We start from the raw sequence: 26,508 nt of genomic DNA, 5'->3' as shown, positions 1-26,508 counted from the left end.
TCCTTAGCCTGTTGTGCCAGAGGTCTTTGTTCATAGACTAGAACCTGACATTATGCCATTTTTCTGTTTGGTTAATGCTTTCAGTGAGTAGATGCGGAAAATAGCTATATGCCTTAAACTTTATTGTCTAGTCAGAGATGGAAGAACTTTCTTGACTTCCTTGACGAGCATTTTTGGACAGAAAAATGAAATACAACTTTGGATTAATATCTGCTATCATGATCACTATAGGTAAATATCTGTCCTAAAATTCAACAACATAATTTAGCTGCTCTTAAGTCATTAAAAGCTGGTTGTTAGTTCTCTCCAAACTTGTAATTTAAAAACAAATTTAAGGTAAAAGTTAATTCAGAGATACCTTTGTCCACTTAATTCCACGATTTAGAGGAATAATATCTTAGGTGCCTAGAAAAATTCTGAAGATGCATATGTCCTTGGAATAACTTAATAAACTGAAGTGGAAAGCATGAAGATAAGACTGGGTACTTACCCTTGGGTAATACTCTTCTTGTTATCTCAATCTGACTCCCCAAGCTCTCACTTGATTCATGGTGTGAAAATGAGCTTTTGAAGCTTGGGTGGAAGGACAAAAAAGGAAAACCTTACAGCTATTGGAGGAACTTTCATAGTTGGTGATAAATTCTTGGTGTGGATGTTTCCTGTAACAGTTCAGCTGGTTGCTTACCTGCAGAACTTGAGCAGCATATGATAGCTGCTGGCACTGAAGAACGGGCATTTCTTAAAAACCCGTGGAATTATAGAGGTGAAAGCAAATCCAGTGTTTACCTGTTTTTCTTCCTTTTTTTTTGAATCAGGTTAGCATTACACTGTACATACCCTCCAGGTACCTTTTTTACGCTTTAGTGCAAGCAGCTCCATGTTCACTGACATTACACCAAAAATGTAAAAGTGTTGTTTGGTTTTTTCCTTCCTGTAGAATATAAGCATTACTTTTAAGTAGTATCTGTTTTATTCCAAATGCAAGAGTTTGCATCTTAACTGGCAAATGTAATGCAGTGTGTTCTGTTTTGGTCAGGACTTTGAGAGCATGGTGACTGTGCTTGATAGAAGTCAGCAGGAATGCCTGTACCATCTTGGTATACAGTGCTAGACTGCAGGCTTCTCTGTGCAGTTAGGAGGCAGACTTCCAGTAGAGGTTTAGTGTGGTAAGGACAAGCAGTTAGTGTGATAATCTACCTAGATAGCAGAGTGAAATGCTTGAGCTACGGGTGTGATGGTGACTCACATCTAAGCAAGCTGAATTCCACTGCAGAATCCTGTGCACTATGTCTTGTTCTTTCTCTGATAAACATGCATACATTTTCATGTTTCAGATTTTGCTTTCTCCAGTTTGTGAGAAAGCAAAACTTGAGTTTTTGCTGTTCATCTGGATATTGAGCATATCTAATAAGACCCATCTGATTTCACTGTATCATGGATGAGTATGATCCATTGTTTGTTTGAAGGAAAATGAGCAGAGACTGTCATTCAGATTTTCACTGTATTCTGTAATGCAACTAGAGAATTTACTTAAGTCTTCTCTACTGATTTCTCAAATTTGGTCTGGAAATTAAGAAAAGGAAAAAAAATGTCTATTATGCAGTGAACTTAACACTGATTTATCAAAATAATATATTCCATCAATCCCATAAGTTTTAAGTTAATATGTTAAAGCCTTCTCCACCTGATGTTAGCCATCTGAAGATGCGATGAGACAAAAGACAATTCTTGGCTCCTGAGTGCTTTTGCATTTTTTGTGCCTTGTCATATGCAAGGGGGTTGTCCTAATGCAAGATGTTGAGGACAGAATCTGTTTCCTTGGTATGCTCTAAGTATGCTAACTGAATTAGTGACCAGCTTCATTAACACACTTTGTAATATCTTTGAGGTGGATATATGTGTGTGTGTATGTAAAAACACTGATCAGAGCATGTGAAAATGAATCTGGCATTAAAGCCATAAAGGCAGGCAGGGCAAAGAAGAGTATTGGAGACAAATTTTTAGGGGACAGCTGTTTAAGGGACTTTTGTTCCTGATGTTTTGTAAGGTTTCACATTCAGTGAGGTGCCTAAACAGAAGTGCCAGTGAAATAGATTGGAAAAGTGTATTTTCTAAGAGGGAAGGTGCCAAGGAAGAACTGGTCATGTCAAATGAATGGCTTACAATGAGGCAAGAAGGTAGGTCTCAGAGACAGATCAAAGCCAGGTCACTTGTGTCCTGGTCTTAAGACTAGCCTCCATTCTCCTGTGCCTGTGTCTGCCAGCACTGGCAGTGTCCTGTTCTGCCACCACTTCTGTCCTGATAATAAACTCATTGTGCCTGGCTTTTCTTATCCTTTGTGGTGAGTGGGAACCTGGGCACTGATTCTGTGCTTTGCAACTCTGCCAGCTTCCGTGCTGTTGATGTTAGTAAATTTGTGAGACTGCAGTCTCTGTGCTGTGCTACAGTTAATTTTAAATATGTACTGTGGAAGAAGCTTTTTACTATTCTAAAGTTTATGAATAACCACTATTCTTCACTGGTCTCTTATGAATGGGAAGCTCAGACAGAAGAGGAATAAGTTTAAATGAATTTTCTCATTGCTGTTTATAATTATGTTGTTTAGGTTTTGGGTTTTTTTGTTTTGTTTAATAGCAAGAGCCTTATTTCCCAAGGTATGGTGATCCTAGCTTTTGCAATTTTAAATGATGACTGTAAATTTTTAGTGCTGCCTGCAGTTGTCATGCAGTGTCTGCTTGTAGAATATTCCTCTGCCTTTCTTCTCTCCCCTTCTCCTCTGGAAGATCTCATGTATGGGCTTACTGAGCATTTAGCTGAGATTGGCACAGAGTGGTTCATTTTTTTTCCTGAATACACTGCTTTATAGGATTACGTGCGCATAAAGATGCCATACACAGTGGTGCATATGCCAAAATGTTATCAGAAGGAATTGCTTTCAGAAATGTTTTCTGCCCCACACTTTGAAGTTACCTGCTTTCCTGACTTGCCTACTGTGTCACACAGAAACTTCCGTTCATTGATACAAAAAATGTAATGGAAGTCCATAATCTCTGACTTCAGTAGGGTTCTGTCCACTCATACGGGTCAAATTTAGCCTAGCTCATATGAAACTATATTCTTTGCACCTAGCCTTATACATATGTATTTTGCCTTTACTTCGTAGCCCAGAGTAAAATATTTTGAGTTGGTTTTTTTCTTCAAAGCCTAGGGTTTTAAGGTAGCAAATATGGCACAACTGTTCCGTCTCCTGCCCAAATAGTTCTCACATTTCAACTCATCTTTATAAAGGCATTGACATTTCAAAGATAATAATTTCTCATAATTTTATGCAAATAAAGAGCCAGGTCAAAAAGAGTGCTTGTTGGGAGAGCAAAAGCTCAACTCCTAATAGTCACAGAGGAATCTCTTGGGTCAGATGTGCTGCCCCAAAACACAGGAAGGTTTCTGGTGGAAGTTTCCTTTTGTTAGAGACTGGAGGTCCAACTGTGAGTTATAGTTTTGTTTTAGACCAATTTTTATTAATTCTGCTATTTGTACAAGTAAGTAAAACCCCAAAACTAGGTAGAGGAAAAGGGATTGCCGTTATCACCAGCAGCTGCTGAGTGAATATAGTGTGGGACTGTGTGGTATGCTGTCTCTTTAGGGTGATACAAAATGATGCAGGTGTAAAATGGGGTGAGTATGACGTTCTCTGACACTTTTCCACTGGAATGGTTACTGTGGTACTTTTGTTACATCGAATTGTCTGCCTTCACTATAAGTAATACCATGACTCTGGAGTCTTTTCCTGTAGGCTGTTTTCCAGAGATTTTTATATGAACCCATCACAGAATAGTTTCCAGAGTAAAAAGCTTTTACAGCTTGAACAATATCTTAGAGCATGTGTGATTTCTCACTCACTGAACTAAAGCTACTAAGTCAGTTTGAATTCTAAAACCAGCTATGACTCTGTGGGTTCACCCTTAGTGTCTCCGTTGTGCAGTTTCAAGGGGGAAGTCCAGCAATATTTTTGCTTATAGAATCATTTAGGTTGAAAAAGACTTACAGATCAAGTCCAATCATTCACCCAGGACTGCCAAGTCCACCACTAAACCATGTCCTGAAGCACCGCAGCTGCATGTTTTAGAAGCACCTCCAGGTAAGGTGATTCCGTCATCTCCCTGGGCAGCCCATTCCAATGCTTGACCACCCCTTCTGTATAGAAATTTTTCCTAATATCCAAACAAAACCACCCCTGGCACAACTTGAGGCCATTTGCTCTCATCTTACCACTTGTTACTTGGGAGAAATGACCAACAGTCACCTTGCTACAATCTTTTTGCAGGTAGTTGTAGAGAGTGATGAGGTCACCCTTGAGCCTCTTCCTCTCCAGACTAAACAACCCCAGTTCCCTCAGCTGCTCCTCACAAGCCCTGTGCTCCAGACCCTTCCCCAGCCCCGTGGCCCTTCCCTGGACACGCTGCAGCCCCTCTACGTCCCTCCTGCAGTGAGGGGCCCAAACCTGAACACAGGGTTCGAGGTGCAGCCTCACCAGTGCCCAGTGCAGGGGGACAGTCCCTTCCCTTGCCCTGCTGGCCACACTGCTTCTGACACAAGCCAGGGTGCTGCTGGCCTCCTTGGCCACCTGGGCACACTGCTGGCTCATGCCCAGCCGGCTGCCGACCAGCACCCCCAGGCCCTTTCCCACCAGGCCCTTTCCAGCCGCTCTGCCGCAGCCTGTAGCGCTGTGTGGGGCTGGTGTGACCCAGGTGCAGGACCCGGCACGGAGCCTTCTTGAACCTCATCCAGCTGGCCTCGGCCCATCGGTCTGGCATGTCCAGACCCCTCTGCAGAGCCTCCTGCCCTCCCGCGGATCAATGCTGCTGCCCAGCTTGTACCCTTTACTCTTAGAAGCTGTTTTATTGATTCCGTGGGGGTTTGCCATTATCTGCTGAAGTTATTTGACATCTAAGGAACTTTAAAAATCTAATGTTTGAATAATTCTTTAGTATTTTCGAAGTCTGATCTAATTTCATAGGATTGGAATTACTTCAAACCATATTCTGTATTTCTACCAACTTTGAAACTTCTTTGATCACACACACACACAGACTAAAGCTAATGAACAAAGAATGTGGATGAAGAAGCTGTGTGTACAGCACTATGTGTGCTGTAGTGTGGGCAAAGGTTTATGTGTGGGAAGAATTTATGGGCTAGGGTTTGAACCGTTCCTTCTGCAACATGGGAAATACAGGGCATCAAAATATCTATTGTAGGTTTATAAAAACAAATGTTAAAAACAGGCTACAACTTACCCTTGGAAAAGCACGATGTTGGAGCTGGCTGAGGTGATTAACCAGCAGGCCTGGCAGCTGTCTTGTGGCATATTAGCAAGGACTTGTCCACTGATCACCCATGACAAAACACTGATTTCATAGCAATGTAAATATGAGCAAATCACTAAATAATTTTCTTCTGACTTCTGTATCTTATGTCCCTTAAATACTGTCTGATATCTGATTTCAAGCTGAAACGCTTTAGTTGGGCTAAGCTTCATATCCTTGAAAATCTTACGTGCAGTATGTAATGTTTCTGGCAAAGGTAAATAAATTTTTTACTTAAATTTACAGGTTTAATGAAAGGTTCAAATCCTGAAAAATCGCTAGTATTATTTGTGATGGTATGCTAACTCATTAGTGGTTAAAGATCTAATATTAAAAGCTGGTTGTTAAATGGGAGCAAAACAGTTTAGAAAAAACCTTGAAGGCACTGCTCTGTGCAGTTCTATGGATCTATAGAAGATACTCTATAAAGCAAGCCATTTAGCTTTATAGGTGAATAGGCATATATATGTATTAACTTCATACAGAAAACTCGGCAAGCTTTTTAGGAACAACTTCCTAAGCTTTTGCTCACCTTCAGTAAACCTGACTCAACCCCAAAATGTAACAGCAAAAGTAGATCTAAGAATTTAAGTGTAAAACTAGATAAACTGCTGGTGCAATGGGAGAGATTTTGAGCTGGTTGCTCGATTGTAAGTTCCACTTTTTTTACTATCTCAAAATATGTTTTGAGGCATTAAAGTTGTTATTGTGTGTATGTAATACAGAAAGAAATACCTTAAGATGTATTCATTTCACAAGTATGCTGGTGTGTTTTGTTCAAGTACTGTATAATTTTGGTTTTTATTTCAAGATGGCAGTTGTCAGTCAATTTCTGCCCAGAAAAATAATTCATTTCAGAAGCTTCCATACAAGAAGACGACAATGTTATGCATTACTGTCCCATGCTACTGTATACGGTATTTATCAGACTTCAGAGCATTTTTGGGATTAAGGAAAATTCTGTGGTTTTCTGTTGCTTTGACCTGTGTTTGCAGAGCTTGTTCACTCAGACTCCTGAGAAACCATTGTCTGTGTTTGGATGCCATAGTTGACAAATTAGTTTTGACTATAGCTGCACTTTTAATTGGTCTCCTCATTTCTTTTAGGGATCTCTCCTCAAGCTGCTTAGAGTAATAAAAGCTTGCTACAGCTTTACAAACAAGTTAGGGAGAGTATTTTTTAAGACTGTAGCAAGGCATTGGGAGAAAGCTGTAGTCTTGGTATGCTGTCATTTTGAAAAAGCAAAAAGGTCTTTGTCCTATCCTAAATCTGGGGATGATCAGGAAATGCCTGAGAGGTCATGCAGGGGGTTCATGTTGTCTGATAAGGGGAGAAATTACTTTGGATCACAGATCTTACACAGGCTTAGAACTCACTGTGTGCAAAAGTACCACCTGCAAAAACATGTGTGATACCTGCTGAGGGAGTGTGCAGCCCTTCGCCTTCGGAGCGTGTGTGCTGAGCATGCGGGCTGCCACGTGGCAGGGTCTGCTGTGCCCATGGCTGCAATGGGCTGAGAGCAGCACGCTTCTCCTCGTCCAGTCCTCACTGTGGGTGGGAAGCTTGGAGTGTGGTTGTACTCCAGTGCTGTGCACAGGGACATTGCCCTGTTTTTGAATGCGCAAGGCATCATCTTCCTCTGAAACTTGTGAGACTAAAATGTGAAGGATAAGGTCTTGCTCTGTTTGCAACTTGCAAATGTGATGAAAAGGACTTCCAAGGCCTATTTTGTTGAACTTGTCTTGAAAACAGTCTTGTATGAGGAGTCCATGTGCATCAAAAACAGTAAGTCTGGATAATGCACTTTGCAGTTTTCAAGATCCATATCAGGGGAGATAGAAATTGCTGAAATGATTGACATAAATATTCATTCTCATGGGCTTTTCATTACTTGATAGATACTTTAGAGCTATCAAAGCTGAGTTGAGTAGGAGGACCCCATCACACTGGACCGGCTCATTCATCCCCTTTTGTCCTACTGGTTGAGGAAAATAGCTCTGCATAAAGTTTTAAAACTGCTAGTGTATTTGAATGCTTTGAGGATCCAAGAGGCTGCTATATGAACTTTTAGGTCTGTTTTTTATGTTTGTGGCAGGGAAGGAATGTCATGTACAACAAAATCATTTTGACTCAGGAAATCTAAATCAATTTTGTGTATTGCCAATGAAGATGACAATTAAATAAACTCAGAAAACAGACCTCATCTTCCCTGTGGACCCCTCTCCAGCTCCTTCCTGATCTCTCATCCCCTCACCCCAGGTGGCACTCAGAAAATGGTTAGTGCCTATGGTGGCTCCTGGGTTTTTTTTTGTTACTCAGTTCCTCCATGGTCCACAATCCCTTAAGTGTTACACCTGGTCACATGTCTGCTGCCATCTTCTGCTTGGGCAGCTCTTTGCTCTAGCCCCTGCTCGCATGTAATCTCCTGTGTCTTTTTTTTCCTCTAGCCCCAGTCCTGGTCTGTTCTTGGGTCTGCACAGGGTGGTCCCTGACCTTGTTGCACACAGTGCAGCACCCTCCCTACCAAAGCCCTGTCAATCTAGCCCAGTATGTAGGGGGAAGGAGGTGTCTATTTTTTACATTTTATTTTTAGCATCATTAACACACTAAAAGGGGACACAAGTAGGACATCAACTAATATTGTAGAAGTTCATGCCGCCTTTGTTTTTATAATAAGTAAGACAACAGAATCCCAGCCTTGAGAAGTTACAGATATTATGGCAGTGAAAATAACTTTGGAGTCATGGTAAACAACAGTGTGGGGGGAGAAAGAAGGGAAAGGAGGTCTTCAGCATCAGTGTCTGCATGATCTGGAAGTACCAGACATGTTAAAGAATAGATACTTTTTTAAAAAAAAGCAAATACTGATTATGGATTAGCAAGAAAAGTTCTTTCTAACCTTCTCTACTAATTTAAGCTTTTTTTGTGAAACTTTAATTGGTCTAACATATGGAAAAAAGAAACCTTATGTTCTTATATTCAGTAGTTGCATTTTTTTGAAAAGGTTATGTTAAAATGTCAGAATGGAAGGAGTGGTTGTTAGGACACAGGCTTTTCTCCTAAGCCTAGCCTAGGACTGATCACCTATCAATTTTTATATCAATGATGAAAAAAACCAGTGTCCGTCTACCAGCTGAAGTGGTACTTCTCACACTTCTTTAGTCCTCACATTGCTACTCCAGTCCGGGAGAACTTGGCGTTTCTTTTTCGTCTGTGTTCTACCATTGTAATGTTGCAGTCTAAGCCAGTTAACAACAGCAGCATATTAGGCTTAACGTTTTTGCTGTGTCTGAGCAGTTGTTTCTAATAGTCAAACCATGTTACTGTGTCATTCTTGTTAGTTTCTTTTCTTTTTCTTCAGTATCAGAATATTTCTGGAAAAAATGTATGACTTCTCTTTGTAACTAGTGATGCGTTCTTGTATTAGTTCCTATTAGTGTTTTTAGTGAATACTAAATACTTTCTGGTTAATGAAAGAGTGACAAGAGAAAGCTGAAAGAGGAAGAGAAGAGAGTAAGGAACTGATAAGGTTTTTTTACATGGTTGTTTTTTCTTACTAAAGCTGTTGCCTTCTTCCTATCTTAACTATACAGGCAAAATTAGATTTTAAAAAAATATATATTATCTATCATAAAATATAATTTTTATATGTATTAATTGTCTGAGCACTTAGCAAGGGAAAAAGGAAACTATTGTCCGATTTAACAAATACTAATAATCTTATAACTAATATCACTTCAACTGAATTAATTGAAACTTCCATATTGGGAGGGCATCATGGCCTCTGGATAATGGAAGAACAAAAAGTTTCAGTAAAGATTGATTAGCTGAAGTTAAAAATGTTGCATATGTTTGATATATTACCTTTTTCTTTGTTTCTGAATGTTTTAGAAAATCTAAAATTGAAGTAGATCTGTAGTATGTTGCTACAGAAAAGTACAAATGACCAAAATATGCAGCAGCTTTAAGGGACTTCAGTGGCACATCCGTGAGTGATTCTGTAACACATTTAGTCCTGTAGACTAAAGGTGCATAATTTCCATTTGTTTGAAGAAATAATGATGAATGTTCATCATCAACTGTCAGAATGTTGGTCTAATTCTAGAGGCATCTGAAGTTTAGCATCTTTGTCAGAAAAAAAAATTATTATCCCAGTAATCTGGCAAAATCAAGATTTAGTCAACTAGTTTAATGAAGGGAGTTAAGCTTTTTCCACAGAGTGTAGACAGCTTGTCATTTTGCAGAGCTGTAGTTTCAGTTAAAACATGGAAGGAAAAGACTATAATTCTCGTTTTATCAGAAGTAATTAAAAAAGTATGTGAGCTTCATTTATGCTGTTCCATACCTAAGTGTAATTACGCCAGACCCACACACATACCCTGAAAAGTGCTCTGCTTTGTCTTTGAGCAACACTGCTGAGCAACCAGCAGGAATATGCAGACCACCTCATCAAATAAATTGATTATATTTATCTGGGGCTATGGAAGACTTCTGTGCTGACGGTGCAGGAGAGCAGTAATTCAGGGCCGAACAGTTGACTTTTACTGACTCTCCCACTTGCTTTAGTCATACAGCTTTCACCTACCTTTTATATATTAAAATCCTAACCTGTGGTATGTTGAAAGTCCCAGTTGTATGGTGCACTGTACTGTGACAGAATTGAATATCCATACTGGTAAAATGTGTATTAATTAACCACACATGTATAATTTGGATTCAACTCTTTTTTTATCTTTTTAGTTAATGTGGTCAGAGCGTTCATTTTCTTGTTTCAGTGTCCATCTTCATCCGAATAATTGTCAGGCCTCTAAGATTTTTGTTTTGATGAGCTCTTTAACTTTCCAGAGTTAAGGAACTGGTTGCATTATGGTAGTATGCATCATATTACATTGGGATATACTTAAAGGGAGGTAAATGCTTATGGTAGTATGCATCATATTACATTGGGATATACTTAAAGGGAGGTAAATGCTTATGGTAGTATGCATCATATTACATTGGGATATACTTAAAGGGAGGTAAATGCAAAATATCTAATTGAAGACAAAACCTAAAGTTTGATTGAAGAAGTAATTGTAGATATTTGAAAGAGTGATAAGAACTGGTGTAAAGATTCTGTTAAACAAAAGGGCTGTGAAAGTCACCTTCGCATAAACGTTGTGTGCAAGGGATTGGGATCAGGAAAACAGCTACACAACCTCCTACAGCTGAGTGATTTAGGAGAGGATGAGTTGGTGTTAAGTGTGCAGGGACCTTTGTATGGAGGACTAGCATGTGCATTCATCCCCATGACCTGCCTTCCTTTAGTTTTCACTGAAACACTGTTTCACTGTCTTTGATCTGTTCTGTATCCTTTCTTCACTTCTTGCAACACCCAACATAGGAGCACCCCCACATCTTCTAGCAAATGAGCTTCATGGAGCCTTAACTCCCAGCTGAGTAGTACGATTCTGCTGCTGAAAGCAGCTGCTCTCAGCTGCTCTTGATGCCAAGCAGTAGAACTATTTCTGAGTGTTCATATGTGCCCCTTGTAATGAGGCCAGATTAAACCCCTTTGACTGTGAGTACCCAAAATCCTAATTTTGTCTTTTGCATTTATTTTGGGCAGAAAAATGTATTAAAAACTTAACTCCTAAAGGAAAATGAGGGCAGGGACAAAGGATATTTTACTTCACATCCTAGAAATGGGAGAAAACAAGAGTCCAAAACCCTAGACAGTTAAATCCAGCTTAATGTTCCAGTACTTATCTTTGGGATTTAATGGAAACATTCCTAAAGAATACAGCATTCTATTTGTCACTAAAACATTCCTGAAGAATACAGCATTCTATTTGTCACTAAAGTGTAGCTGAATTTAAACTGACAGCCATCTTAGTGATACAAAAATATTTTTAGATTTCTGTGCAATGCTGTATATCCTGGTAATGATCATGGGGAAAATCAGTTGTAAATTCTGAAGTGCTTCTGTCTGACCAGAAGGGTTTTTTTACTTTATATAATTTTATTTGCTAAACAGTTAACTTTGAACCATATATGTTACATGTATTTAGTGTTGCTATGAAAATATTTAGGTGTGAAACTCCAAAGAGTGAGACTTTCACAACACATGTTCTTGGCTATAATTAATGTTAGTTTTAGAGTAATTGCATTGAATCAGCCAGTTCAGTTTCAGATGATGGTCTAAAATTGCTTAGAATAGTTTGAGTATTAAAAGACTTTTTAGAAGATGGGGTTTTGATGTCATAAACATTCTGCAGTGTAGCGAGATGGAGTTATGTATGTATTAATGCCAGTTAGTTTAAAGGGATACACGGAGGATGAGGGCTGGGGAGATGGTGGGACAGAGCTGAATCTATATTAGAGATGGCTGTCTTTATCTGACTCTGAAGCTGAGTGCTGATTTTTGCCTTAGAAGGCTTGCCTTTGTTTGCATATATATATTAATGCACTTACCTGCTCTATGCAATAGCACATACGGAAGTTCTTAGGAAAAAATTGTCATGCAAGGTGAAACGTGTACATCCCAGTGGGCACAACTGACAGATAACTTGTGTGAAATGGTATTATGTACAAATTAGATTAATGACTTTTACTCTTTATCCTTCAGGGAACAACCCATCTTCAGCACCCGAGCTCATGTCTTCCAGATTGACCCAAACACTAAGAAGAACTGGGTTCCCACCAGCAAGCATGCTGTTACTGTGTCCTACTTCTATGACAGCACAAGAAATGTCTACAGGATAATCAGTTTGGATGGCGCAAAGGTAAGTTTTATTTCAGAAAACTTGCTTCATCAATCTTTTCATCTATTTCCTAGTCTGATGTCTTTCATGTATTTTCTCAGATACTTTTGTCATTATCTGAGCAATAGATTACTGACATGTTAAAATGATCACATTGCTTCATTACGTTTTAAATGCTTCATTACATGTTTTAAGAGTTCATCCAAAAACGCTGTTTTTCATATGTTCATCTTTACTTTGATAGATTTATTTTTGAATTTAAGTGATGACCTCTTAGTTAATATTACCAGCAGACTAAAAAGACAGCCCCTGTGAGATGCACTGAAAAGTACAGCTAGGGTTACAGTAACCTGTTCTCATCTCTGCATTCAATGATCTATCAATATCATTGGATTCAGCATTATGAAGGACATCTGTTCAGTGCCCACTTAGTAAATCCTTTGTTACATAATCTTCAGTTCCTACTGTACAGAATGTGAGGATTCCCTCCTGATAAACCTCTCTGTGGTAAGCTTGCGTGAAAACAGTCATTTGGTTTGGGTTTTTTGGAGGTTTTTTTGTTTTGGATTTTTTTTTTAATTAGGAAGGATAATGTGTTGAGCTGATGTTGTAAGAAACCTTGTCTGAGAAATTAATTTTACATGGAGAAAATACTTGATTGTTCCTTAGGTTCTACTCCAAGTGGGTATAAAATCAGTAACTTTACGAACAGTATGTCAGAAAAGTTTGCAATAAGGACATTGAAAATACACAGAGTGTAGTCAAAAGGTGTAATCCTTCCAAGAGACTTTCATTTGCAACTTTCGTAGATGCATCAGTTCATAATGATGGGAACTGAAATACTGTCAGAGCATGGCAGTATTCACAGAGATTTTGTGGATATTTATTGAAAGCTGAAAAATATTACCCTGCATTTTTTAGAAATATCCAGAGGTTTGCTTTTTTAGATAAGGAAGGAGAATTTCTGTGATAAAGAAGTATATAGAAATATATCTCATAGTCAAAGATGTCTATACGGTACTGCTTTAAGTGATTGAGACTCTGGTGTCAAAGCTTACCAGAATTTTTCCAAGTTTAAATTTTACTTTCTTTATTCCCTTCCCACCTTTTCTTCAAATTATTCTTTTAGTTCTGTCAAATAGTTAAAATACCTGAAGACTTTGGGATTGGAACGAGGTACAGTATGAAATCAAGACTACCAATTGCAATCTGTAACACCTTAACTGATCTGCACAGTTTACAAAGTCCTTACTCTGGTGTCCACTGGGGTTCCTCTGCCTTTGTCCAAAGCTGCAACTCATGCAAAGCGGCTGCTGAGTTAAATTGTCAAGCAATTGTTCTTCTATTTATTTGTCCTTTTGTCCACTGCAGCATTTCCTTTACATTTGTAGTACTATTGGCAAGGGTATATAGATAATAGAATCTATCACTTTTATTTACTCTCTCTGTGATTGCTGCAATCCTAATGATGTTGTCATCCAAGTATTAGATGTCTAAGATCTAGGATCCCTATCATGATTAAGAAAGACCCATTGTTTTAGGTGTCACAACACTCATTTGAAAAATACATAGGTGAATAGCAGGGGGAACCATGGAAGAATTATAAGGAAGTTTTCAGCGAAATTCCCAGAGAATTTTTTATTTTTCTAACTAAACTGCCATTTTTTAACATACTTGCACATATAGAATATAGTATATACAACGGGCTAAATAGAACTATAAATCATTCTTAGGTTTGGAGCATGTCCAGATAGTGTCCCTGCTATATGGCATACAGCCAGGTGTCAGTAACACTACTGGCATCTGAACTTGCAATGCCTTTACATTGTTGATTGGTCAGACAGAAGCACTGAATTTGCAAAGGAGAAAAAGCTACTCAGTTTAATTCTGCCATCTGAAGTTTTTAAATGAAACTGAATAAAGATGATTCTGTGGGGGTTTTCTTAAAAATATATTTTATATTGAAAATGTCTCAAATACACATGTTGCCAGTGGCCAAAACCACTTGTTGAACCATACTGGTTTTGAAGCTGTCATGCCTCTCCCTTGGAGGTAAAGGGTCCAACCAGGTTTTATTGTACAGCTTGGTGCTGTTGGGGTTTATAGCACCCTGTGGGTTTGTATAGTGGAGAGAATGATGTGCATGTGGCTGCTCAGTTACAGTGACTCAGGTGCTGAGTACGTCAGTAAGTGATGGCAACTCACATGTATGTTCACTTAGACTGCAGTAAGGAAAATTTGAAAGACAGAGACTTCAGATTTGAATGATAATCCTCTTTCTGTCCCACACCCTTCCCTCTCTTTATGTTAATGGGTTTCAGTAGGATTCCTGGATAAATCTTAACTTCTGTACTGATTGCCTGAAAGTCATTTAATCTTTCTTCTTGAAAACAAAAGGATATTTTGAAGACATGATCTTTACTCAGCTCTGAGGGATGCTTTTATACATTGCAGATTCCCCCTGGAATTTGCTTGTTGGGGTCCTTTGGTGTATTTTGTGAGAGACTGATTTTTCCCTTATTCCTTATCAATGGGTCTGTGAGCCAGATTCAGCTGAGATAGACCCTTACAGAAGCAAGTTCTGCTTATTTTTAATGCGTTCTGTGTAATGTTGTTTTCCAAAGCTACAGTCTCCTCTTAAAGTACATTGCACAAAAAATGTTGCATCTCCTTCTAACTTGATTCCAGTAAATATTCTAGGACTGTAAGGTGTTCAGTGTACAGACCATATTTTATAGTCATGTACAGTATCTGCATCCCTGCTGTCCATGGCAGGGATATGCTGATGCAAACAACCTGATAAAACTCAAGGCTCTTTTCTGTGACCTCCTGAGTATCTTTTATGTGACTTTTTTCTCCTACCACTAGGAGTCAAGAGAAAGCCTGGAAAAAAAAATAGTATGCAACATGACATGACAACGTTGAGCAGTTGTTGCTAAGGCTTTCAGTTCTCATTAAGTATTATAGTTATGTCATAGCTCCTTGGAAAAATGTGGTTTAGTACTTCTTTCTCCTAGGTGATGGAAGGAAGCCTCCTTTCTTTCTTCAGTAATACTGCAGACATTAGGATTATTCCCAGAATCCCACTGTCTTTCCCACTCAATCTCTGGCAGTCACTGAGAAAAAGAGATCAAGCAATGCGGTTCCTGCAGTACTAGTTAACTCTGATAATTTTTTCACAGATGCAAGATAGTAAAAAAACTCAAATAGTTTGTGCTCATCTAAAACAAAAGAAGACTCTGGATAAGGGTGGTTTTCCAGTCTCTAGGTTAGGTGAGCCTTGTATACATTGTTTCTGAGTCAAGTCTCCTGTCAGTGTTACTGCAATAGATGGTCTGCAAAGCCTGTAAGCACAGGTCTTCAGTGATCTTCCCCTGAAGAAGTTAAAAAAATACTGTGTGTCTTAATTATTGTTGCCATCAACTTTAGCACAAGATAAAATCATATTTGACCACTTCTGTATGTCTCACAGCTGTTGGGTTTGCAGTCAGTAAAATGAACAGCTAGGACACATGCCCTGTTTTCTCATAGCTAAGCTAATATGAAAGGTAAACATGAAAGCTATTTTATAATTCCAACAAAATCTAAAGATAACAAAATCTCTTCAAAAAGCTTCTTCAAAAGCTAAATGCCTGCCTGTCAGATTGACTCTGTTCTGTTTTTAAGATATTCTTGTACATTTATGCTAACAATATTCTTAAAAGTTGATGAAATATTTGACATTTGTTATACAGGTAACTCTACAGTGAAATGTGGCATAGAAGAGAGCAGTTAAAACAGTACCTATTGGAGTAGACAAGACAGAATTAATTATAAATTCTAATTTAAAAAAAGAGATCTTTTTTTTTTAAGCTGCAGATACACAGGATTCACATCTAGTATTTTCCAGAAGTAGCGGACACTGATTGTATCTGTAGTATGCTCTAGCATTGCACTTTTAAAAAGCATGGTTAATGTAGTATGTGAGAGATCTAGCACGCTTAATGTTTTTAATTCAGAGAGGATTGAAAGCCTTGATTTCCTTGTAAAATTGGCAAATCTAATGAAAGGAGTCTTTTTCGTATCACTGGGATCTGAATGTAGTCTTCCCAGTGAGAAACTTGCTGTCTTTGGGCTAATACTGTCTATGGGAGTTGAGCCTTCTTAGTTTTCTCTGCTGGTAAATAAAGGAAAGAATCAAAGCAACTCTTTCTCAATGCAATTATTTCTTAAAAAGCTTTCTTCCTGCCTTTCTTCCTTGCAAGGAGGCAGTTTGACAGTCACTGTAACCCAGCCTAAATGCCAACTGCTGTCAAAACGGATAGCTTATCCTGGTCCTGGCAGCCTGTTCTGGGTCTCTCTCGTGCAACCAGCCACATGGTCAGCCAAGGCAGGGAGCAGTTTTCAGCTACAGCTGATTGGTTTCTCCAGGGTTTTTCATTGGGTTATTCTGTAACCAGGTATGCCGCTCTCATTGCAGCAAATGCCAGTCCTGTTGCTTGGAGGTCCTAAGTCTCTGTCCTCAGAGTCATCTGCTTTGCTGAGGAAGTTACATCCATGACATAATACACACACTCTCAAGTCTGTGATGTAAGCTCAAAATAATCAAGCAGTGGGTGGAACTAGGGCTTAAGCAAGCTAGACAACTAAAGCTTGAGATGGGATGAAGACTCTTTTCTACGCTGTCCCCAGGATATTTAATTTCAAACATGATACTGTTGGCAGCTTTCACAGCAAGAGAGATTGAACAGTAAGTGAACTTGCACAGCTGTGTGCTGGGCTTCCACCAGGTTGTTTCAAAAGTGGGCTTCCAAGCACTAACAGTGCACAAGATGACAAGAAGCATACAAGAAAAAAAGAGCTCCAGAACACTTGTTTTCCAAGAAGTCCACCTCTTTATCTCACGTTATTTCTTCCGTTATAGGTAGCATGTTTTCTATGAGGTCAGTTGGAGGCCACTGTGCAGGTGCAGGCTTGCTGGCTTTATTTGGGCTCCAAACCTTACGCCTGAAGAAAGGCAAATGATTTTTGAGTTACCAGTGACTTCACTGACAAACTTCTCCTATATGAAAATCTGAGGAGGCATTTTTGTGGACTGGAGATGCTGGAGATGGTTCTCCAGTCTCTGATCACGTGGCAGATCCAGTCCTTGACCTTATGAGACTTGTTGGTTCAAAGCTAAGCTTTCAGACATTCCAGAATTTTCCAGGAGTTGTTCACAATGGCAGTCAAAACTTGCATTTTGAAGCAAAGGTTATTGGAGAGAACTGCCTGTTTGATATCGTCAGCTATATCCAAATTTGCTTTTCTCATTTAATGTGAATATAGTGGAGCTGCCAAAGCTACTGCAGAAGATGCCAGTTCTGTTAAATTCATCTGTGCTGCAGTATCTTTGCTTGTCTTTCTACATATTCAATACAATGTGTTCTGAACTTTCTTGCAATACTTCTCTCCATCACTTCATCTGAGAATCACCATATGCACATGGGAACTTTTTGTGAGCTTAGCTGGCCCATCAGCTGTACATTTTTTACACTTGCCCTGTAGAATTCAGGGAAAATGTTATGTTGATGGTAGCTGAGCTCTGGTGCTATCCACATCTCAGCAAAAGTGAAGCATGCTAAGTAAACTCCATGACTACTCATTTTAATATTCACCCCCAAGGCCATCTGACACAAGAAGTAAGCTGCTTTTGACTTCTAGGTCTTAGGCTTGGGAGAGCAGTAGCTGGTCTCTCTGATGTTGGAGTTTCTCACTCCCACCATCCTGAGAAAATACTATTCTCTATACATCTATGCAGTTCCTGCTATTCAAAAACTAAAAGAAAGATTTCACTATTTATGACAGAGAAGATGGTTTGGACCCTATGGGTTTTGTTGCTGCTCTTCTGCTCTAGAATTCTTCACTAACCACTGAATTTAACCTGCCAGGGGTAAGGCAGGGGTTATAGAATCATAGAATCATTTAGGCTGAAAAAGACTTCTAAGATCATCAAGTCCAACCGTTATATTAACATGACACTGCTAAGTCTACCACTAAACTATGGCCCTAAGTGCCACATCTACATGTCTTTTAAATACCTCCAGGAGTGGTGACCCAGCCACTTCTCTGGGCAGCCTGTTGCAATGCTTGACAACTGTTCTGGTGAAGAAATTTTCCAACTATCCAAGCTAAACCTCCCCTGGTGCAACTTGAAGCTGCTTCCTCTTGTCCTATTGACATGCACACTGATGTTTGAAAGATTCCCAACTTGGTATTGTAAGACAATTGCGGTAGGACACGTACTGACAGTAAGCTTTGGAGCACAGTAACTGGCATATAAGAAAGATTTTTGCTGAATTCTTCTGCTCACAGTGTGTGCTATTTTCTGGGAAGTTTTAAGGATGTTCTCTTTCATGTGGGTGTTACAAAGCATCAGTGATTCATGAAAAGGGCTGTGAATTATTTAACAAATGTGGCTGAAACTCTTAGTAGCACCAGACAGATGAGAAAGCATGCCTGTATTTCACTTCAAATACACATATCTTTTAGTTTATGGATAATCTTTCTTGTTCATGTTGGCTGGTTGTAAACTGTACTAACCAGCAGGTTTTTTAGTTAAATGAAACCCAGTGGTGTCAGTATTATCCTTTATCTTTACGTACTTTAAGTGACCTGCACAGTTCCACATCACAGATTTAACTAGGTTAGACAAACTTTGATGTGATGGAAATATTGTTGAAATCCATGGTGAACTTTAGTTGCTTCTCAAGGAACCAGCATATCATCTATTAGTTGTGGCTTTTGTTTACATTAGTAGAAGTTGTATGCTGGAGGATGCACTTCTTCCATCCTGTATATAACAAGAACTAGAGAATAAAAATTATTGTAAGAGTAGCTCTTCTGCAGTTGGTGTATGACCCTGTTGCTGTTAGGGATGCTTGTGTGTGTATAAAGGAACAACATATTCTTGTAATACAGAAACTTAAAAAGAAGTTGTCCACCTTGTTTTATTGCGTGTTTTCTAGTGTGAATTGCATATGCAGTGGGGGTAGGGTGTGGGGGGAGTGCAACAGTGAAACTTACAGTGGAGCTTGAGAGGTGTTGCCTTAAGGGACAAAGAAATGGCACTTGTGAGACAAAAAAGGACTTTGCTTGTTCTTCTGATCTTACTAGCCTATGCAGATGCTTTGAAGGACTTTATAGACTTGTTAACTACTGAATGATCGCATACAATTGCAAACAGGTACCTTCCCCAACTTTTGCTCCTTTTACAGAATGCATGTGAAAATATGCTTTTGTAATTCTAGCTGCGATTGAATTAGAAAACTGTTCCCTAGTTCCCAGTGTGTCTCTCATTCAGTGTATGCAGATACTTTACTACAATATTGGCATTTTCAGTTATGAGCAGTCTTAAAAAAATCAAAACCACAACCCACTTTTTTTTTACAATTATTACTTTTTTTCAGGCAATAATAAATAGCACTATCACCCCCAACATGACATTTACTAAAACATCCCAGAAGTTTGGCCAGTGGGCAGACAGCAGGGCGAATACAGTCTATGGCTTGGGATTTTCATCTGAACATCACCTTTCAAAAGTAAGTATGACCAGTGGCAGCTCTAAAGCTAGTCAAGCAGCTTAAGAATATTTGGTTCCTGCTCGCTGTATCTTGACTCAGTGCTCATTACTGTTGTTATTTAAAAATAATTTACGTAAGAATGTTCTCTATTGATCCTTGTAATGCGAAAAGATAAGACGAAGTATGATACCTGCCAGTTTTCTTCAAACTGATGGAGGAAAGGTGGGACACTTAAGCTATCACAGTGTAAGTTGTTTTCTAATTATTAATTTGTTAGATTTCTCTTTTTAAAAAGTTGTTCTTCCATTACATGTTTTCATGTAGAATTTAAAGGAATAGACAATTTAGTGTTTCTTCTGTATTAAGATCTTCTAGGAAAAAATTGCTGGTAGTCTTCTGACACATTTTTGTTGTTTAAGCCACGTTCACTATCACTTTTCTACAATGTACTGCATAAAATTACAGGTATTTTAACATCTGCAGGTTTAAATGAAGCTAGTGGCAAATAGATTCACTGTAAAAGAAAATGTATTTTCTTGTTGGAATAAAAAAAAGTTGAAATGTTTACTAAAGAAACAGTGCCATGCATGAGGGTTTTTTTCTGGTCTGCTTATGCAGGAAGGAAGTGTACCCCTTGTTCCAAGGAAAGCAGTAACCGCTGTTTCTCAAACTGATGTTATAATTCCTCCAAGTACCCTTTCTAATTACCTGTTGCTATTGACATGACTCTGGTAGATGAGTCCAAGAACCTGTACAAGCCAGTGTAATTTTTCTCCAGTTGAGTTTAAGAACATGTCTCTACATTAAGCAGAGAATTTTCATCTTTGAGGTATACAAAAGATCTGGAACCTCAAGTGCGGTGAAAGGAATGTGAAATATGTGTTTAAGTAAGGAATAATGATTGGCTTGTTATTTTAAAAAAAGTAAAATCATACCAGCCCTTTTGAGAAAGTAATTGTCACTATCCAAGGATAAGCATAGGCCTGTTAGAAGACCATTAAAATGAGAACCAATACATCTGATTTATTTGGACAAGTGTTACACTTGGAAGATTTCTTTCTTTCATGATCAGATAGCTTTCATTTCCACAAAGCAACACAAACACAGGAAATTCTGAATGGTACTAATATTGCATGTGTGTTTGTGCAGTTGTCATTGCTTCAGTGAACTTAGAAACTTTGTCACTATATAAATTGGTATGTATGTCCTAGAGGCACTTGCTTACCACCATGGTAATAACTTTTGTTAATAATTCAATGAACGTAGCATCAATGCTAATTTAATTTACCTCTTTCATAGACTAGCTTGTTTTCCTTAATCACAGAATGCTTCTTTGGAGGCAAAGTGTCATGCTGTAGTCATGCACACTCTGTGTTTGCCTGAGTTTAAGTACTAGGTTATCCTTGTCGTTGACAATATTTTGCGTTTTTTATTTGTGCTATATTTGATGCTTTTCTTGCTCTCCCCATGTGGGAGATAAAGGGAAGAAACTTACGGTGATGAATCTTCAGGACCTTTTTAGAAAACCGCTCCTGTTATATTATATCTTAGTTATCAAACTGATATTCATGTGAGTTGAAATTGCTGACTGTTGCTACTAAAATTCATAAAGATAATTTTTTTGTGTAATTTTAAAATTAAAAAATACATATTTGATGGGCGAGAGGAAACTTCTGTAGATTGCAGTCTATTCAGTCACTGGAGTTGGTAGATGTGTTGGTCTTGGGATCAGAAGAGCTGAACTGGAAACCCTGGATCTGCTGTGTAGCTGTAGAGAAATCACATGTCTATTCGTTCTTGTCTTGTCTCTCTGCTCACATTGCTAACTCTCACTTTTGTGTGCGGCGAATGAAGAGACGAGACGCAGCTTGATGCAAGCAAGTTGTCCCTTTGTTAGTGATTTTCTTACAATTATATGTTTCTACCTTCTACATATTACACACTGATTGGTTAAATCTTAAGCGTAAAAAACACTGATTGGTTAATATTTAAGGCACACCGTTAGAACAATAGGTACTTACTAGTTTATCTTGACATAGCAATAATTTTTATTCCAAGGTTAGGGAGTTTCTTTCTACGCGGCTTTCTTGATTACATATCGGCGCCATCCGTTCCCTTATCTGGCTACTTGTTTCTCTGTCCGTCTGGTTGCCTCCTGAACTGTGACGGCTCAGGGGTCTGCAGTTAGCTTGCTCCTTTGCTCCCAGGGCTTGTGCCCTACAAGTTCTAACAAGTCTCTGTTCATCAGGCTAACAGTACTTGGACTCTTGTCCTTGAGGCCTTGTCCTACATTTGTGCACTGGCATTATATCAGATTTACCAGAGCACTTTTTGGTACATGTGGCGCTGAAGGAGAAGAAATCTAATTTAGGGATCAGGATACTGCTGGATATTAATAATAGGGCTAGCAAATAAAGTGTATTAATGGATTTGTTCAGGAACAGGTTGCTTCTAGAAATTGCCTTAAAAATGGATTCTGGAACTTCTTTTCTGTATTTGATTTATCAAAGCTCTTAAGTGAATAGCCTGGTTGTAGGTAATTTGTTTTGCAGTAGTGTTTCTTGGTCCCAATGAAACATTTCAAGTTCCAGGGAGCACAAGACAGCCTGCAACCACAAAAGTCTTAGTCTAATCTGTGGCTTATTTCAGCAGGTTACTGAAGCAAATAATCAGCGCAGATAAAATAAACTGTTTATTCTTAGATCATTTTCCGCTTAGTTTATAGCAAATTTTTGCCTTTTGAACTATTCACCTTTGATTTATGTGCATTTTTCCTCGTAAACTAATTATTAGAGTGCAACAACGGTAACCTCTTTGTGTACTATTGTGACTGAGAATTAGTGGAGTGAGAATATCTGATAGAAAAATAATAGCACTCTAATCAACTTCATATACAAACACTACAGAAGAAAATTAATTAATCATGTATTTGCCTGCATTAGACCTCTTCTCAGTAAGTTAAACCACAAATTCACCTCAAGATTGTTCGATCAGAAGTCAGTGATACCTGAAAGATGGTTCCTATGCTGAAGAATGTTCCTTCCAAGGGATGAGGATTTGCTAGCACAGTCCCTTTTGCTGCTGCAGTAGGGGGAACAGAATGTCCTGTGGTCTTCAGAAAAAACTGAGACAATATTCTCATTCAGAATATAAGTCTGTGCTTTTGATAATGTCCTGATGTATAGGAAATACTCATTTTCAGGTTTGCTCTCTGTCTTACCCCTTTGAATTAGTTGACCTGCTTTATTCTATGTAACTTAAGAGTATGCTAAATGGGAAAAGTGCCACCATAGTTACTTGTAAGACCCTCTTGCAGTCTCCCTGCTTGATTTTTCATCTTTTCCTTAAAATATTGATACTTTAGAGAACCTTTCCTTTCATACCATGAAATCTTTGTTATTTCAGGAATTTTATCAAGATGTTGCTTTGATGCACCACCTGACTGTCTCAAGAAATTCTAGTAAAATTGTTAAAGTTTCCATTACATTAGCCTTGTTGGCTTTTTTTTAGAATGTTATATATTTATCTGTCTACTATATATTTTGTCACAGTTTCTACCACTGTGATACAGATAATTTTCACTGCCTTGTTCACCCATTTGTTATAAATCTCAGCATATGTTTTCCATTTACCAATCCTCTCTGGTCTTAAAGCTGATTTAAATAATAGGTTATCCATCAGATTTTGCAGTCTACATACAGGTCTTAAATAAGTATCATCTAGTTCTGTTGATACGTTGCCCGTGCTATCATCTGTTCTGAGACACATTGTGATGCTGGATTAGACTTTAGCATATGCTTTTAAATAACCCAATAGGTGAAATATACAAGTAGAGAGCAATGGTATTTCCTCAAATTTTAATAGCCTGCCAGGAGAAGAAGTTTAAAAACAATAAGGTCTTTTTGATCTTGCATAGCAAGCGAAGTTCTTACTGAAAATAGTTGAGACTGTGTCACACAAAGAAAGGGTAGCTTTCGTCCCTTCTAAATACATGCAGTGCAAAATTTCTTTGTATGCTCCTGCTGGAGAGATTCAGAAGCTGTTGGTGAAGCTTCCAGTGTTTCTGCAGAATCATTTCAGTCTTAAGCTGATCATCATAAGATAATGTTCTGTATAGAAGCAGTAGGAAACAAAAACAATGCTTGGCTGCTGTAGCAATTGGTGTAGTGTCAAGCTGTGATCTAAGAAGCCAAATTCTTCTATAACCGGAGAAACTAGACCCTGTTCTTAATAAATTGATTTAATCTCTCAGGTTTAAGGATTCATGTATTTCTAAATTGCTGCTTTAGCTATTTTCTGGAAGATGTACATGTAGCATAGAAATTAAGCTTCATATTTCATGTGACAGTTCAATGTGCAATTCTTGAATTTAGTGTTCTTCTATGTGTGTAGTTCAATTTGTTCTTCAACTTGATTGATGTCAATGAACAATAAGAAATTAACTTGACTCAGTATTCCCACTGCTGCTTTCCTAATTAGCTCTATTGAAATTATAAATACTGTTAGTATTTAGGAAGAAATCAGTATTGTTTCAATCATGAAAGAATGAAGCCCACTGGAAGCTCTAGGCTAATAGTGACCACAGTAGGCTTCAGAACCAGATAATTTTTTGTTAGGAAGAGAGTGAAAACTGAATCTAAAAGCAGTTGTCTAAGGCAGCTTGTCACTCTTATTAGCCATCTCTGAGGTAAGGGGTTTTAACATTATCAGCAACAGATCAAACTTTGTTGCATCATTCAGAACTTTCCTGACATATGTGTCCGTTATGTCTGAAAGGTACTGAAAGGTATATCACTGTGTAATTCTCTTAAATGAGTATCTAATAAGGAGAAAAATTTAAGAATTCTACTGACAGAATTTGACTTTGTGAAATGTTAAGTACAGCGTTCTGTTCTGCATGTAATGTATTACTTCATACCTACTGTTTCTCTTTTTCTTTTCCTTTTTTTTTTTAACAAATGTACCTTCAGTTTGCTGAAAAATTTCAGGAATTCAAAGAAGCTGCACGACTAGCAAAGGAAAAATCTCAAGAAAAGATGGAGCTAACAAGTACACCCTCTCAAGTGAGTCTTACTGCCTGATTCAAGCCTAGTACTTCATATCTGTGCTACCTACTGTATTGTATCTTACACGTTGTATTAAAAATGAATGGGGTACTTCCCAGTTACTGGGAATCCTCAACAGTCAGCTAGAAGTGTCAAGAGGTCTAAGAGTACATCTAGTATACATTAGAGAGGTGTCAAAAGGACTTGCTTTAAAATAAAATTAGCCTTTTGTTTACCCCCATTCCTTTCTTTGAGCTTTCCCCTGAAAATGAGTAAAGATGGTGAGCAGTTATGTAATTCTGTAATAAACATCTTTTGTGTGTTTTTCTTTTAATCTGTGAAACTTCAGGCAGTGCACTGTAAAGGACTTCTACAGAAGAATTGTTACAACAAAAATCAAAACAGCAAACTATTTTTACTTATTCCCTACTGTGTGGTATTCACTTTTGTAATGTATTGAAGGAAGGTGACAGGTTCACATGCTGATTCTGGAGTTCTGTTACAGTTAGCCGTGATGTAAAAGAAGAGTTTATAAAAGGTGTTTCAAAACATGAACTGGGTTAATAGAGGCCTAACAGGAGGATAACTTTAATGTAGTCTCATTTATATTAGTAGTGCCTAAAATTAATTTGCTCGAAAAGTAGTACTTCAAACTTGATTTCAAAAAAGAAATTGCATGAGGCTTTCCTGACCTGCTGCTCCTGCGCGCCACACCCCCCACACACCCCAGTGTTTCTGGCTCTGTGTATAGCTGTTTGTTTTGTTTTAAGCAATAGTGACAACAAAGGTAATTACTTCTGGAGGATGAAGCAGCTTTAAAACTGTAACAGGGGTTCCTGAGTTGAACAGGATTAATGCAGCTGAGTCTTTTTTTCTGGAGAGTCCTCATTCATTAAGTCAGTGCCTCTCTTGGGTGCTTTGCACTGTAACATGCTCCTGATCTTTGATGGAACAAGTATGGCAGGCAGTTTGCAACATGCTGTGCAAGTAGTTTCATTGCCACCAGAAAGCTACATCTGGTGTCCTTCCAAGAGAAGTCAGTGGCAAACACAAGAATATACACAATGAACCATCCTCATGCCCAGTAGGCGTTTTACCCAAGTGCTAGGTTGGATTTTGCTATTAACGGGAAACCACTTGCTGTCCTGTAACAGGAAAAGAATAAGGGAGTATTTTTTTATTACTTTTCTTGACTGTCTCCAAATTTCAGATAAATTCCGTAAACAAACACAAAGATAATGGAAGTAGGTATTTTATAACCTCATATACACTTGGCTTTAGAAACAGTGAAGTGCTTCAGCCAAGCCTCTAGTTACTCAGTATTATAGGCAGAACAATTACTCTACTTCTTTTTTGACATGTTGATTAAAAGCCTAGACTCAGAAGTTAAATCTGACATTGTCAAATGCAATGACTTATTATTTGGTTTGGACATAAATTTGAACTACTCAGTCAGAGACAAGATGCTTTTGTCTAGCAGCTGCCCAGTATTAAAGCTTTCTCTTAAACTATATGAGCTATTAATACTATTCTTTTTACAGAAATTCCCTTTTATACTTGGAACCTAACATTTTATACTGTAGGCAGTTACAGAAATGTTACCTTGAGCTACTCTATAATGCACGTTGAGAGCTCCAATTTAATTACTGCACACTTAGGAATAATTTCATATTCAGGCCTTACTTTTCATCTGTTGGCTTTTCGCTGGGTTGATAAGTTAACGTATTATTCTGAAAGGTACAGTTAGTGCAAGTGCTGACACATCAGCATAATAGTCGTCACATACTTAATGCTTCTCATTAGTTCCCCAGAGAGA

The 26,508-nt window shown here is 38.3% G+C and overlaps 1 protein-coding gene across 1 annotated transcript in view; it reads left to right on the top strand.

Moving 5' to 3' along the window:
* Positions 1-26,508, top strand: part of HOMER1 (homer scaffold protein 1) — a 96,174-nt gene that overhangs the window by 15,085 nt on the left and 54,581 nt on the right. The window contains exons 2-4 of the mRNA XM_056325551.1: positions 11,971-12,127; positions 19,534-19,665; positions 24,618-24,710. Of these exons, the coding sequence (XP_056181526.1) occupies positions 11,971-12,127; positions 19,534-19,665; positions 24,618-24,710 (382 nt within the window). The remainder of the gene's footprint in view (positions 1-11,970; positions 12,128-19,533; positions 19,666-24,617; positions 24,711-26,508) is intronic.

This window comes from Falco biarmicus, chromosome Z (genome assembly GCF_023638135.1).
Source record: "Falco biarmicus isolate bFalBia1 chromosome Z, bFalBia1.pri, whole genome shotgun sequence".
Lineage (NCBI taxonomy): Eukaryota > Metazoa > Chordata > Aves > Falconiformes > Falconidae > Falco > Falco biarmicus.
Note: the sequence above shows the minus strand (reverse complement) of the source record. Positions and strands in the feature narration are given on the sequence as shown.